Source organism: Chironomus tepperi, unplaced genomic scaffold (assembly GCF_022539635.2).
Source record: "Chironomus tepperi strain 1889 unplaced genomic scaffold, CSIRO-AGI_Ctep_v1 contig_93, whole genome shotgun sequence".
Classification (NCBI taxonomy): Eukaryota; Metazoa; Arthropoda; class Insecta; order Diptera; family Chironomidae; genus Chironomus; species Chironomus tepperi.
This window is the reverse complement of record NW_027226215.1, coordinates 1,100,177-1,114,072: the sequence shown is the minus strand read 5'-3', so window position 1 is coordinate 1,114,072 and position 13,896 is coordinate 1,100,177. Positions and strand designations below refer to the sequence as shown.

Genomic DNA, 13,896 nt, shown 5'->3' with positions numbered 1-13,896 from the left:
AAAAAACTTCCGTCTTTTTCACTTTACGTTTTTATCTGAGTTTCTTAATATTTTTGTTCCATTTCTACAACGTTAAGTTAGTCAATTACAAACTGTGCTTCTGTGACTACGTTTATCTATCGTCTCTTAACTTCATACGATTAATCATGAAAGTAATTGTTGATTGCGATACTGGAAATGACGATGCTTGGGCAATTTTTGCATTGTTGAGATCGGAAGAAAGATTTAAGTTCAATGTCATTGCCATCACATGCGTTCATGGCAATTGTGATGTTCATAATAGTGTACGGAATACTCTGAAAGTGCTGGAAGTTTGTAATAGATCTGATATTCCTGTCTTTGCTGGTGCACGATCACATCTGATTTATGATCCAGACAAGAAAGAAGAAAAGTTTCATGGAGATGATGGATTTAGCGGTGTTTACGATTCAAGTGAGAAACCTAGCTATGATCTTGTTCAAAAGAAGCATGCTGTAGAGGCTATTAGAGATTACATTGAGGAAGTAAGTTAATTATCAATTTATTTTATAAATCAACTAATCAGATTGGCTTTTTAGAATCCTGATGAAATTGTCATCATAGCAACAGCTCCACTGACAAATATCGCTTTGCTTTATAAGTTGTATCCAGATGTAATACCAAAGATCAAGAGTCTACATATCATGGGTGGAAATCACTTAGGTAATCACAAATCTCTTAACAAGCATATCAAAACCGATTAGATAAAGTTGTTTTTACACGCTTTTATTCTTTTAGGCGTTGGAAACATTACAAGACATGCCGAATTCAATTTTTATTCAGATCCAGAGGCAGCACATATCGTTTTTGCAGACACAAAATGCCCAATTTACGTTTTTCCTTGGGAACCTTGCGTTGAATCATCAGTGTTAATGCCTTTTGAAGAGTTTAGGATCAATGTACTGTCAAGTAATGACAATATTTATACCAAGTTCTTAGATCCAATTGAAAAAGTGGCTTATAAAGGCTGGAAGGAATGGATGCCATGTGATTTGTTCTTGGCTGTAACATTCATATTTCCTGAGATCATTAAGAGAAGTGAAGAACATCACATCACTATTGAATTAGCTGGAACTCATACAAGAGCAATGATGGTGATGGATCATCTTAAGAAACAAAAACCAAATGCAACAATTATCAAAGAAATTGACACTGAAAGATTTAAAAACTTTTTAAAGTGGATTTGTAATCATACAGTGGACGAGTTATGAGATTATTGACATATCAGCAGATTTTAATCTTTTATTTTTGTATTCGCTGCATTTCATGATGGATGTTTACTGGATTTTAATTTGAAATTTTTCGCATCACTTGGTTAATTTTGAATTTTGTTTGACCGTTGTGAAACAAAAGTGCATTTGCCTCGCTCAATTCTTAATATTTTTATGTTTAGCATAAGCTTTAATTGATTTTTTGTTGCTACTGACTATACATCATGTTCAGAACAAAATATCGGGATTTGCCTCTTTTCATTTTTAAACACTTTTTATTTTCGCGTCTCATTACTGCATCTCATTTTCAAAATTTAAATTTCCGTTACAAATTTATCAATGCCAAAACTAAGCCATATTAAATTGCCAAATCTAGACTAAAAAGCGTGTATATGTGTGTATGTAATTTTGATGACAAAAATTAATTATACAATAAAACTCAAATGTTTTCTTGACAATGAATTTTTATCTCATTATTTGATAAGTCTATCTGATACTGATTTTATTTCTGAGCAGCTCAGTATTTGAGTGACTTTCGAATTATCAACAGCTGATTATACTTTCCTTAACGACCCGTACAAAATGTCAAAGCAAAAAGTAATTTTTGATACTGATGCTGGCACCGACGATGCTTGGGCATTGATTACTTTACTGAAATGTGAAGAAAGATTCAATCTTGATGTTCAAGCTGTTACTGTCCTGACTGGAAATACTGTATTAAACCATGGATGCCAAAATATTTTACTACTCTTAAAGACTCTGAATCGTATGGATGTTAAGGTTTATGCTGGATCTGAAAATAGTATCCTTCCAAAGCCTGTCTTTATGACTCCACATCATGGAAATGATGGTCTTAAGGATGTCTTCTCACCATCTGAAAAGCCAAGTTTAGACTTGATCCAAAAGAAGCATGCAGTTGAAGCAATGAAGGATTTAATTGAGGAGGTAAGGAACCGTATGTCTGTAGATGTCATGCCTTAAATTTCAAATTATTTAGAGTCCAAATGAAGTCATCATTTTTGCTGTCGGTCCACTTACCAATATCGCACTGCTGTATAAAATGTACCCAAGAATATCCAGCAAAATCAAGGCATTGCATATTATGGGTGGAAATTTTATGGGAATTGGAAATGTTACAAGATGTGCTGAATTCAATTTCTGGTATGATCCAGAAGCTGCAAGAATTGTTCTTACTGAAACTCAATGTCCACTTACCATTCTGCCTTGGGAGATTTGCTTGTCATCTAGTGAATTTACGCCACATGATGGATGGAGATTCGGTACTTTAAATACAGTCAGAAGTGACATAATGGACTTGATGGATAAAATTGAATGCGAAGCATCAAGGAAGAACTTTACTCCATGTGATGCATATATGATTGCATGCTTTGCATTTCCAAGTATGGTTTTAAAGAAGAAGCATCACTCAGCGACTGTAGAATTAAGTGGTGAATATGCTCGTGGATTAATGGTTTTAGATCATAAACTGCTGACTAAGCCTAATGTCTATGTTATAGAAGAGATTGATGTTGAAATGTTTAAAAAAGTTTTATTGTGGGTTTGTGGACATGAAGATTCTGGGATTTAAATGTAAAATTTTTTATCAATGTAAAAAAAGGCAATAAAGATAATGAATTAAAATAAAAGCTATAGGCCTAATTTTTAGTTAATTAGTAATCATCATCATCGTCATCATCACAATTTTCCTTATTCTCGATTGTTTGTGCTTGTAAGCCATACTGTTGTTGTTGAAACTCTTCGTTCATTTGTTCTCTAGCTTGTCGAATGAGTTCTTGTTGTTGCCTGAACAATTCTTCTTCTGATATCCCTAAATTTTCTAATCGAGTGCTCTGTCGACGACGCTTTGCTGCTTGCATTTTACAGTCATTTAAAACATTGAGAGCATCTCTTGTGAAGTCACTAAATCCTAGCTTGTTCAGTCCTTCCAATATATGTTCAGCTGGATGAGTGAATTTTTTTGTTATTACTGGATCTTCAAATTACACAAAATTTATTAACTTACCACTAATTGTCTTCTTGTTCTTCTGATTACATATTTCATTAGCTTCAGAACTGATGAGATGAATGAATTCTGTACAGCAATTAAGGATTAATTCTCTACTTTCATTTGCTACTCGAATTGTGGGCACAATTTCTTTAATTATTTTGTTAATGCTTGCTCTTGGTAGACTTAATTCCTCTTCTTCATTTGGTGGACACAAATCGTCATCATCATCTACAAATGACATATTTATTCACTGCGAATAAGTAGATTTATTTAAAATAAAATGAATTTAAAATTTTTCAATTGACTTTTTCAATTTTATGTGTAAACAAATTTTTGAATTTTAAAAAAACCGTTAAAAAAATGAGAATATTTTTTAAGTAGAAAATAATTTTATTCCCATCACTTTAAAAGCCCTTAAAGGATATACAATTTTAAATACTATCCTAATATATATCAAGATTAACATTATGACCAAACATATGCTTCCAGCTAATAGGAATTTTTAGATCAATTTTGCCATCTTTTTCACCGATTGGGTTATCCAGTAACTTATTGAATTTCTCAGCAAACTGCATTGCATCAAACTTATTATCTCCTTCACTGACATATTTAAATAATACTAACGAGGGAATTTGTTTCATTGTTGCAATATTATGAAGTTTAATGGCTATTCCACATCCAGGAATCTGTTGTCTTGATGCTTTGTTGAAATTGGATGTAAGATTCTCAGTTTCTTTAAAGAAGTCATTGTCAACAAACTCAAAAGGACTATTCTGGACAAAATGTTGCTCAAAACTGAATGCAGACGATAGTTGAATAATTTCACTGATTCCTTCAGATTTGATAATATCAAGAATTTCATCGAATAGACTATCCAGGTAAAAAGCAGTTATTGGACTTCTGATTTGTAGCAATACAATCTTGTTGCTTTCACAGACGAAGAATTCACTGGCTATGGAGAACTCATTAGGATTTTCACTAAAAGCCGACGGTCCAATCATTGGAATAATAGCTGGATGATAGAACTAAAAAGATCCGGAAATTGGTCAAAAAGTGTTTGGTATGAAATTAAATTAATTTAACTTACCAAAGCATACTTTTCCATTTTAAGGGAATTAATTAAGATATCTGCTGTAAGTTGACCAACATTTCCAGTCGATACAGTAGCTATTACCAGCTTAAAATCCTTTAAATCAGTATTCCGCAATTTTTTGATTGTCATTTTTGAGCTTTTATTCAGCCGTACCTACAATGCTTTGGTACACAACTTGGTGCATTCACACGATTAAAAAGGTAAACAAATCCTAATATTTTATTAAATATTAAAAAATAGTCTTAAAATGGAAGATAAAAAGAAATATATATGTCCACAATGTGGAATATCCTTAAGCTCATCATATAATCTCAGAATTCACACCGAAACACGATGTTCAACGGAGAAAAATCATGTAAGATGAAAATCTGTTCTTCACAAAATTGTTTTTAATATTTATGCCTTTATTCTTACAGATTTGCGATATTTGTCAGTCAAGATTCCTCACAGTACATTCATTAAAGACACACATAAAGTCTATACATCAAGAGAAAAAGAAATTCGTATGCAGTCATTGTGGAAAGCCATTTGCGAGCAAAGGACAACTTACAGTACATGAACGAAGTCATAATAAGGAGAAGCCATTTATATGTAAAGAATGTGGCAAGGCATTTAGTCATCGAGAGACATTAGTCACTCACAGCACAATTCATACTAAAATTAAGCCATATGCATGTGAAAATTGTAATCATACTTTTTCGTGTGTAGGAAACTTAATTAAGCATCGAAAGGTGCGGCCAAACACTTGTGGACTTCCTATATTTACAAACCAGAAAATTTGTAAGCGTGCTGGTGTTAAATGTCCAAAAGGAAAAGCACCTGATATAATCGTTGATTCGTCAAATGTCCAACAAGATTCAGTTACTTCCGATATCCAAACAGAGATTGTTTTGATACAAGAAGAGAAACAGGAACTGCCATACGATGACCATCAATATATTGTCATAACAGAAAGTCAAAATCCATCAGAAGCTGATATACAACAAAATATGAAGGACTTTACAAAAAAGGAAATGGAAGTTTTTGACTTCATGAGTTTTGATATTAGACATGTACAGGAACAAGATCAACAGACTGAGAATGTACAGGAACAAGATCAGTACACTGAGAATGAACAGAAACAAGAACCGGACACTGAGAATGCACAGGAAATGATTGTTGAGGAATTAATTGATGAACCTGAATATTTAGATGAAAGCTTTGAAGGAAGTTATGAGGCAATTGAGGAAACTAATGAGACTGACAATATCATCGAGATGATTGATGATGAATTTGAAATATTACAGTACCTAACAATAGATAATGACCAGTTTTTATGCAAATTATGTCCAAAAATCTATTCAAAAAGAAATATCAGTGTCAAGCACTTGAAAAAGGAACATAAAATAGTTTTAAGTAATTTCAATTACGACAATACAAACCGCTACCGCAAACCACAAAAGAATCAAGTTTGGAAATGCAAATATTGCCCCAAAAAGTATACAAGTGCAAAGACAGTTGAAAGACATGAAAAAGTTCATGGGAAAGATGGCAATTTAATTCACAAATGTACATGCTGTACTTTATATTTTCAAACTATCGAGGATATGGAAGATCATCAATTTCAGTCTCATACAGACCGTCTAGTTTGTGACATTCAGGATTGCCTGAAACGATTCGATAATCCCGAGAAGCTGTTTAGCCATAAAAAGTATTCACATTCCGAGAATAAGTATCAGCCTAAGAAATATTCATTTGTCTGTTCCGTATGTGGACGTAATTTCAATACAAAAGTAGCTCTAAGTGATCATGAAAGGAGTGACTGTGGAGCTAATCCAATATACAAATGTGAACATTGTGAAAGGTTTTATCATTCAGCTGGAAGTTTGAAAGTTCACATGACAGTCCACACCGCAGAGCTAAATTATCAATGTCGATTTTGTCAAAAGAAATTTCGTACGAAAGGTCAACTGACTGTCCATAATCGCATACATTTAATGCTTAAACCGTTCAAATGTAAGTTTCAAGATTGTAAGGCAGAATTTGCACACCGTGAGAGCCTGCTAACACATCACAGTAAGTATGAAATTTAACCGTTCCTATCAATCAAACTAATTAGACATAACATTTTATTAACACAGCAATCCATACAGGAATTAAACGATTTGAGTGCGAAAAGTGTTTGGCACGGTTCTCGTGTTTATCCAATTTATTAGCACACCGACGAAGTCGTCGAAAGGATTGCAGCGAGTCAAGAATACAAAAAGTTAAGAATGCTGAAACAAGTCTAAAAGCTGTCTGAGCAGATGTTAAATGAATTTAGCAGAATTTAGATCAAAGTCAAATAATAAAAAAACTAGGTGCAACTATGAACAGTAAGAAAAGCTGTTCCAAAAGGATAGTTCTGACTATTAATTTGCATAATATTTAAATCTAGGTAGTCATATGATACAAACAATTCCATTAATATTCATTAGGCATGTACAGTTATAGGTGTCGAGTCATAAAAATCAATCTATCAATCATAAATTGATTAGTTATTTTTATCCTTCAAATTTCTTGTATCTTTAACAGTCACAAAGGAATCATTTAAGGTACTTACGCGTGAGACATTGAATTAATCATTGACGCACTTTTTTCACACATATGAATTAATTGTCAGTTCACTATGACTATTTACATTAAACACGGAGTTTGACTGTCTGGAGATTAATTAAATCTTAGGAATTATTTTAATCTGATTTTAAATCCTTAGATTAATTTTTTAAATTTGACTGTTATTTTCAAAAATAAAGTTCAAATTTTAAATTTCAAAAGTTCGTTATTTTTCAAAATAAAATAATCCGTTAAATCAAAAAGTCATCAGGGAAAATCCGCTAAAAGCATGAACTGGAAAAATTTGCTTATTTTTTTGAACTACGAAAAATTCGTTAAATTTTACATCAAAAACTAATTTGAGACGTTTTTAGTCGGAGTTCTCATTTACAATATAATTTATCCAAGATTAAATCACACAATTCAATTATTAGACGCGATAAAAAAATGCTAGAATCATTAATTAAGTGAAATTAATTTTGTAAACAATCCAAATTTTCATAAATTTGATTTGGAATAACCGGTTGTGCAGAATCGATTAACGCTACTTTTTTATTAATTTTGTCTTATTAACTAAGTTAACTTACTTACAGATGACAATTATTGATAAAACTTAAATTCAGAAACGTAAATTAATGCAACTTATACCGTCTAGGTAACTAATTAAGTTAATTTTTAATTTTTTAGAAAATAATTTTTTCGATGCAGGATCGATTAACGCATGAAAAATCAAAATTTCTCTTTATTAAGTGATTTATAGCATCAGGAAAGCACCAAAAGTTGTCCATTTGTTGTTGATACACTTGATTTAATACCTTAATGTTACTCTAAGTGTTGATTTAAAGAAAAATTTATAAAAAACCGAATGTTGGCACTTTTTGAACTTGGCGGATTTGCCCATCAAGAACTTGATATTTTTAAATTTTAAAAGCTCGTTATTTTTCAAAATAAAAAAATTCGTTAGATCAGAAAGTCGCTTAAAACCTTCAGCACACGGAAAATTTCAACAGGTCTCTAGTTCACATTGCTTTATTGTGACGTCATATGTATTCAATATTTCAATTGCTGTAATAATGAGAAAAAGTTGATACATATATTTACGGTCTATTATTTCGTACCTTAATCGATTATTATTGAAAAATAAAAATAAAAAGAGTGAGAACAAATTGAGTCAATAACACTATAAATTAAAAACTAAATTATGGTACAAAAGGAAGTATGACAAAATGTTAGCATAGAAATCAACATAAAGGTAAACTGGCGCTTGCTTAGCAACGAATATGAGGAGAGAAAAATGTTTGCAGCCTGAATGATTAATATCAATGAACTTGAAAGTGTCACATAAATGTTGCAAAAAAAAAATATTACGAACATGAAAGTTGAAATTTTTTTTATTTCAATTACAATTTTTCAAAGGCACGAATTGAATTGTCAGTCCTAATCTCTTCGATCGAATTTGAATGACATTAAAATTGGATTTCTCTTGTTTTGTTTCAAATTGAACTGATTTTCTGGCACATATTGCCTGCCATTCAAATATGGATTGTTGCACTTGCTGCGGATAAATTTTTTATTGAGAGATTATTGACGCATAATAAAAGTGACTGTGCTGTAGCAACATTTTGAAGTTCAAGCATTAATATCTGTAAGTTATGACTTCCTCATTTTCATTTATGCGAAAAAATGCTTGTAAATTCATTTATATCAACTGCGTGCTTCACGCTTTAAGCTGGAAATCCTATTTGTTTTTACTACTTAAGTATGTGATTATTGAAATTCTATGTTATTTGCTTATGCAGCTTGTCTTGTTTATGGAAACCGTGAACTTAACGTTCGTTGTAAGTTATCTCAAGGATATGTAGATAATCTATTTCTATTGGAATTCAACGGATTCTTCAAATTTGAAAATCTAACGGAATTTTGGAATTTGAATTTTCGCATCTTTTTGGCTTCAAAACTGAAATTTTTCTCAAACGCTTTCTAACGTATTCTTCGAAGTTGAATTTTACCGGAATTTTGATGTTTAAAATTTCGCATCATTTTTCGCTTCAAAATTCATTTTTAAATCGTTAAATAACTGCCAATCAGAACTCGTTCTTAATGTAGCAGCAAACAGAAGCAAGATCATGTCTAAATTAAAATTACACATAATTTACATCAATTACTTTACATTTTTCTCAGCTTTAAAACCATTAAAACATTAATAAAAAATGTGATCAAATAAGGCTTATGTCATTCTGCGAATATTTTTCGATGGAAATGCGTCTCGTTTACAATTTTTCTTTAAATTTATTATAACATTTTATTATTATGACTGTAAACATTCAATTTCAAGATCTCATTCTCCCATACCTCAACGATGCAAAGCATGCGGCAATATAAATAAGTCAGAAATATATATTAAACAATTTCGACATGAATAGAGCAGAGAGAATGAAGAAATATTGAGCATAAAATGTGCGATTAAGGTGAAGTAACATTAGCATTATCAGGAAAAATAAACAAAAAAAAAGCGCACCCGTTTAGGAAATTATAAAGAATTAAATAAAAAAATTAGATTGTGCCTGACACTTTTTTACTCAAAATCTATGCATTCCCATATGAATTGTGTATTTAGATATGCATGCCTTTTATTATAATATTGCCGAGTTATTTCCAACTGACTTAATTCAAATTAATGTGCATGGTATTTATTTCTTCTTAATTTTTTTTTTTCCTTAAACTTCCCATGTGCATAAATTATACTGCTAAGTTACTTACTAACAGTTAATAAACGATTTTAAAAACCTTACACTACATTATTAATATTATCCAATAGTTGAGAAAATAAGAAATATTTTTTTTTTTTACAACGTCAAGTAATTGTTATTATTTGCAATGTCGAACGAACGACGACGACGACGACGACGACGATGTTTGGTTGAATTCTTGTCGAACTTGAAATTCATTTCTTGGACATACATTAGTCTTTTTTGAATAATAATAATAATAACATAGAGAGATAGATATTTTAGTTTTAAATATAGAATTGGGTGCATGGGAATTGCAAACATGTTTTTTGCACCCATTTATTGCTTTATTCTCTCTCTCATTTTTATTTGTATCATTTTTGAGCAATTTTACGAAACAGATGGGGCGTTAAATTCATTTTTTAATTGACTGGATGGGTATTTCGTTATCACTAATATGATTCCGAAAGTTATAATGCTTGGAATGCGATGATGAGTTGGTTTAGAAAGCTTCATAAAGTTTTTCGAGGCTGATTTCTTGCAAATAAATGCAATTAAAGTAGTAATTTCTCTAAAGAAAAGATGTTTAGTTTTTAACTGATTTTTAAAATTCAAATTTACAAAATTAGTTTTGAACTTTGAAGCAGAGCTTTTAAAGTTATAAGTTCAATTTTTAAATTTTAGAAAGTCGTTTTAATTTTCGTCTGATTTTTAAACTTTAAATTTCCAAAAATTCATTTTGAACTTTGAAGCATAGCTTCATATTGTATTGTTTTCAAATTTTAGAAAGCCGTTACAATTTTAAATGTCCAAAAATTCATTTTGAACTTTGAAGCATCACTTCATATTGTATTGTTTTCAAATTTTAGAAAGCCGTTACAATTTTGAATCTCAAAGAATCGTTGATGTTTTCATTATTTTTAATTACTGATCAATATACAAAGCCCAATAACCCTCAAAACCATATGCTAACCTTGAACATAATGGAATGCATCAAAATATATCAAGCTTCTAATTCCATTTCATAGGAATTTTTATACCTGCATCCAAAAAAAAAAAAATCACCGCGTGAAATTAATTAAGTCCCCCCAAAAAATAACCACGGAAGCTTCCGAACAAAAAAAATTGAAATCACACTCGTAACCGCCAATAAAACAATGTTGTGGTACATATTGCGCTCCATTCATTCATTGCATGATCTATTTTCAAAATAATTTTATTCAATTTTTCTATATAAAATTTTTATTTTATTATTTCTTGCAGAATTTGCATTGTTAGCCTTCATGGACATTATTATTTGTTTCTTGTACACTCGTGTGTGTTAGCTATAATTTTTAATCTTTATATTTATTTTTTTTTCCAAGAATTTCTGCATTGACAAATGCAATTTTCGTGAAAACGCCATTCATGCACAGAGCGTATCGGATTGTGCTTTTGAGGGTCGGATGTAAATGATGTCCATAAATGTATATATTGGTTCAAAATTTGGGTATATGCAGTTTCTTCTTGGGAAACCTTCATATAAGGCCCTGGTGAAGGTGTACAGTAGGGTTCATTTATATGCGAATACATGCGAATTAAACATGCGCATGTTTTCGCATGGGCATGAAATTTGGATGAATAGAATAAGCAGGCAGAATCAATTCCCTTTCAATTGGATTGCACTGCACATATTAGCAGTTCCGAAATTAATCTAAGTGACCCTAATTCCAAGTATGCAGAACTTGCAATATGCGAGCATCTACATACCTTACAAAAATGCAAGACATCATTTAAAAACGCCTCCCTGCATGTTCTGTGTACGAATGAAGTTCAAAGGTCGATGAATTATTTCTTCTCGCTCTCTCCCTTTACTGATCATTATTGGTCATAAAGCTATTAAATATATTTTTTTTAAATGCCTTAACATTAATGTTTCACATTAAATCATAAAAACGTGATTAACAATATATTTTAAGTGCTCTGTGTGCTGTCTTTTTTAGACAACATTGTAAAACGCCACAGAAGCTTTAATATAGTAAAAAGTAAAGTAAACAACATGCATGCCAATATATCAACAGAAGTGAAAAAACTAAATCCCGGTAGCATGTAAAAATGCGACAAAAAATTTTTATAATAATAAATTAGTAAATTATACTTTTCCAAGCTTTCAATCAGCTAATGATTAGTTTAGTCAGTCTTAAATAGAGCAATTAATGTAACTCTATTAGAGTGTGTATTGACAACTGTTTTTGTCACTATTAATACATCTAATTCCTTTGAAGGTCTCGGGCATAACACCAACAAAAACTTGTTTTTTTTTTATTGACGGCTGCAGTCTCGTGAATGATTGAAATAAATCAAAATTATTAATAATATTGGAAATTGTAATGTGTTTACACACTATGGAAGTTGTGCCTTAAGAAAAAGTGTTAATGAACTTTACATTTGATTATGCTAAACGGTATGCTTTGTAGCAAACTTCAATTTGTTGTGTACGCCCTCAACACATAATGTCAATGAGTGCCTGAATAGAAATGTAGACATTTATTTTCATTCATATTATGAATCAATTCAATTAATTCATAGTGCTGCTTAGATTGGCGCGCACTTAATCTCTTTTGCTTTTTTTTTTTGTGCAAGTTTTCAATTAGTAATAAGCAATTTCACGCCCGCTTTGTCTGGTGTGTGCGTTTCCTGATACTTTTTTTGTCGTGATTTTTATAGTGGAAAGTTACTTTGTTGTTATGCTGAGTAGATCATGAGATGAGGATTATTGCTGTAATTGCAGCATGCATTCTATAAGATTGTAGCTTAGAAAATATATCCGGGCAACGCAACGTATTTGCAACTGTTGTCACTGCATTGGCGCTAAGATCAAAGCTGCCTTGACGACATCATGACGACTGATTTGGTCTCATTTTCCCGCCAAAAATATGTTTCGCCTCATTGTGCTGCTCGGGTATAATGGTCAGCTAATTTGAATTCTAATTGTATTCCACATGCATCACATCCAACCAATAACAAAATATTTTGGCAACACAAATCATCCCATACTGACCTATATCAATCTCATGTTACACGTGGCTAACCTGTCTTTCCGGTTTATTTTTAAGATTGACTAACAACATCTTAATTGAATTAGTTATGATTTTGATTATGCTTTATTACAATCATTAAGTTCCAACTTTGAATAATTATTACAGCACAAAATTATATATAAGCAGGCTACAATTAAGAAATAGAGCTAAATATAGCACATATTGATATGTGTTATTACAATTTAACAAGGTAAAGATATAGGTGGCTCAATTGGTTTTCTTGCTTATGCTTTCATTGCTGTTTCTAATTTATGATTTTTTTGTTGCTGTATATATTGTAAAATGTCGTCAACATTGTGTGAATCCTTGTTGTATCTACAACACTCTATGATAGAATGATTGAGAGATTTTGTAGATGAGCTTTTCGACTACCTCGTCATAAAAGGATATTTGGTTTCCTGGCTGTTACCTAACTACTAGGCTACAAAAGCCTTATACTTACACTGGCAGATTTGTCGACATATAGTTATTTATCCCAGAGGATTATTTCTCCAGTAGTAGTTCGATTCGGACCTTAGGAGGGTTAAGTCGTGCACTGCACCATACCACGCTCATTCCAGAGTAATCAGCCTCAGATTATACTCTGCTTTGAAACCACTTATGTGATTCGTAGCTTCATAGCAGTCAGCGAGCATGTCAAATATCTGATCGCTCTAAATGATGAAGCTTCTTTTTAACATCTGACAGAAAATCTTCTGATTCTTAAGAGTTAATCTCTTCTATCACAAATGCGCTCATGTTATCCACATCCAGAGCTTTCTTCATTAGCTTTTCTCTCACAATTTTCAACTTCTATTTCTCCTTTTATGTCTCGCGCGTAATAAATCAATTGGCATTTTTATTTTAACAATATTTTTGCATTTGCTGCAGTCAGTAGTGATGAAATTTTAGCTGTCTTGCAGTTTTGTTTTGTGTCTCCACTTAGCCGTTGGATATAACTTTTTGTGACTAAAAATGATGATGATGTCATAATATATATGCTGTAATTCATGTAAATGTACATTTTATTAAATTCCTCAATTTGTTTTTCATGTTTTAAATTGAGCAAGTCATGGCTTTTCAATTTTTCAACCCTCTATGACTCTGCGACTCGATTCGTGAGAGAAAAGAAATAGGCATGTAACTATGTTAAGCTTTATGGAATTCTGAAAACTACTCAATAACTATTGAATAGTTTTTTTTT

General features: G+C 31.5%; 5 protein-coding genes across 5 annotated transcripts; 3 read left to right on the top strand and 2 right to left on the bottom strand.

The window, feature by feature from the left end:
* The first annotated feature begins 25 nt into the window (after positions 1-25).
* LOC139086971 (pyrimidine-specific ribonucleoside hydrolase RihA-like) lies at positions 26-1,691 on the top strand. The gene is made up of 3 exons (XM_070635636.1): positions 26-503; positions 558-681; positions 757-1,691. The coding sequence occupies exons 1-3, from the start codon at positions 147-149 to the stop codon at positions 1,227-1,229; spliced, it is 954 nt and encodes a 317-aa protein (XP_070491737.1). The 5' UTR covers positions 26-146; the 3' UTR covers positions 1,230-1,691.
* A 72-nt stretch (positions 1,692-1,763) lies between these two features.
* LOC139086956 (nucleoside hydrolase-like) lies at positions 1,764-2,855 on the top strand. The gene is made up of 2 exons (XM_070635621.1): positions 1,764-2,174; positions 2,227-2,855. Exons 1-2 carry the CDS (start codon positions 1,812-1,814, stop codon positions 2,815-2,817), a joined length of 954 nt encoding a protein of 317 aa, XP_070491722.1. The 5' UTR covers positions 1,764-1,811; the 3' UTR covers positions 2,818-2,855.
* On the bottom strand, positions 2,759-3,550 carry NC2beta (negative cofactor 2beta). The gene is made up of 2 exons (XM_070635622.1): positions 3,253-3,550; positions 2,759-3,189 (listed from the first exon to the last, which is right to left on the bottom strand). Exons 1-2 carry the CDS (start codon positions 3,476-3,478, stop codon positions 2,900-2,902), a joined length of 516 nt encoding a protein of 171 aa, XP_070491723.1. The 5' UTR covers positions 3,479-3,550; the 3' UTR covers positions 2,759-2,899.
* A 54-nt stretch (positions 3,551-3,604) lies between these two features.
* LOC139087056 (proteasome assembly chaperone 2) lies at positions 3,605-4,504 on the bottom strand. The gene is made up of 2 exons (XM_070635750.1): positions 4,325-4,504; positions 3,605-4,262 (listed from the first exon to the last, which is right to left on the bottom strand). Exons 1-2 carry the CDS (start codon positions 4,457-4,459, stop codon positions 3,681-3,683), a joined length of 717 nt encoding a protein of 238 aa, XP_070491851.1. The 5' UTR covers positions 4,460-4,504; the 3' UTR covers positions 3,605-3,680.
* A 17-nt stretch (positions 4,505-4,521) lies between these two features.
* LOC139087055 (zinc finger protein 420-like) lies at positions 4,522-6,708 on the top strand. The gene is made up of 3 exons (XM_070635749.1): positions 4,522-4,685; positions 4,747-6,385; positions 6,451-6,708. The coding sequence occupies exons 1-3, from the start codon at positions 4,578-4,580 to the stop codon at positions 6,609-6,611; spliced, it is 1,908 nt and encodes a 635-aa protein (XP_070491850.1). The 5' UTR covers positions 4,522-4,577; the 3' UTR covers positions 6,612-6,708.
* Positions 6,709-13,896: the final 7,188 nt, after the last annotated feature.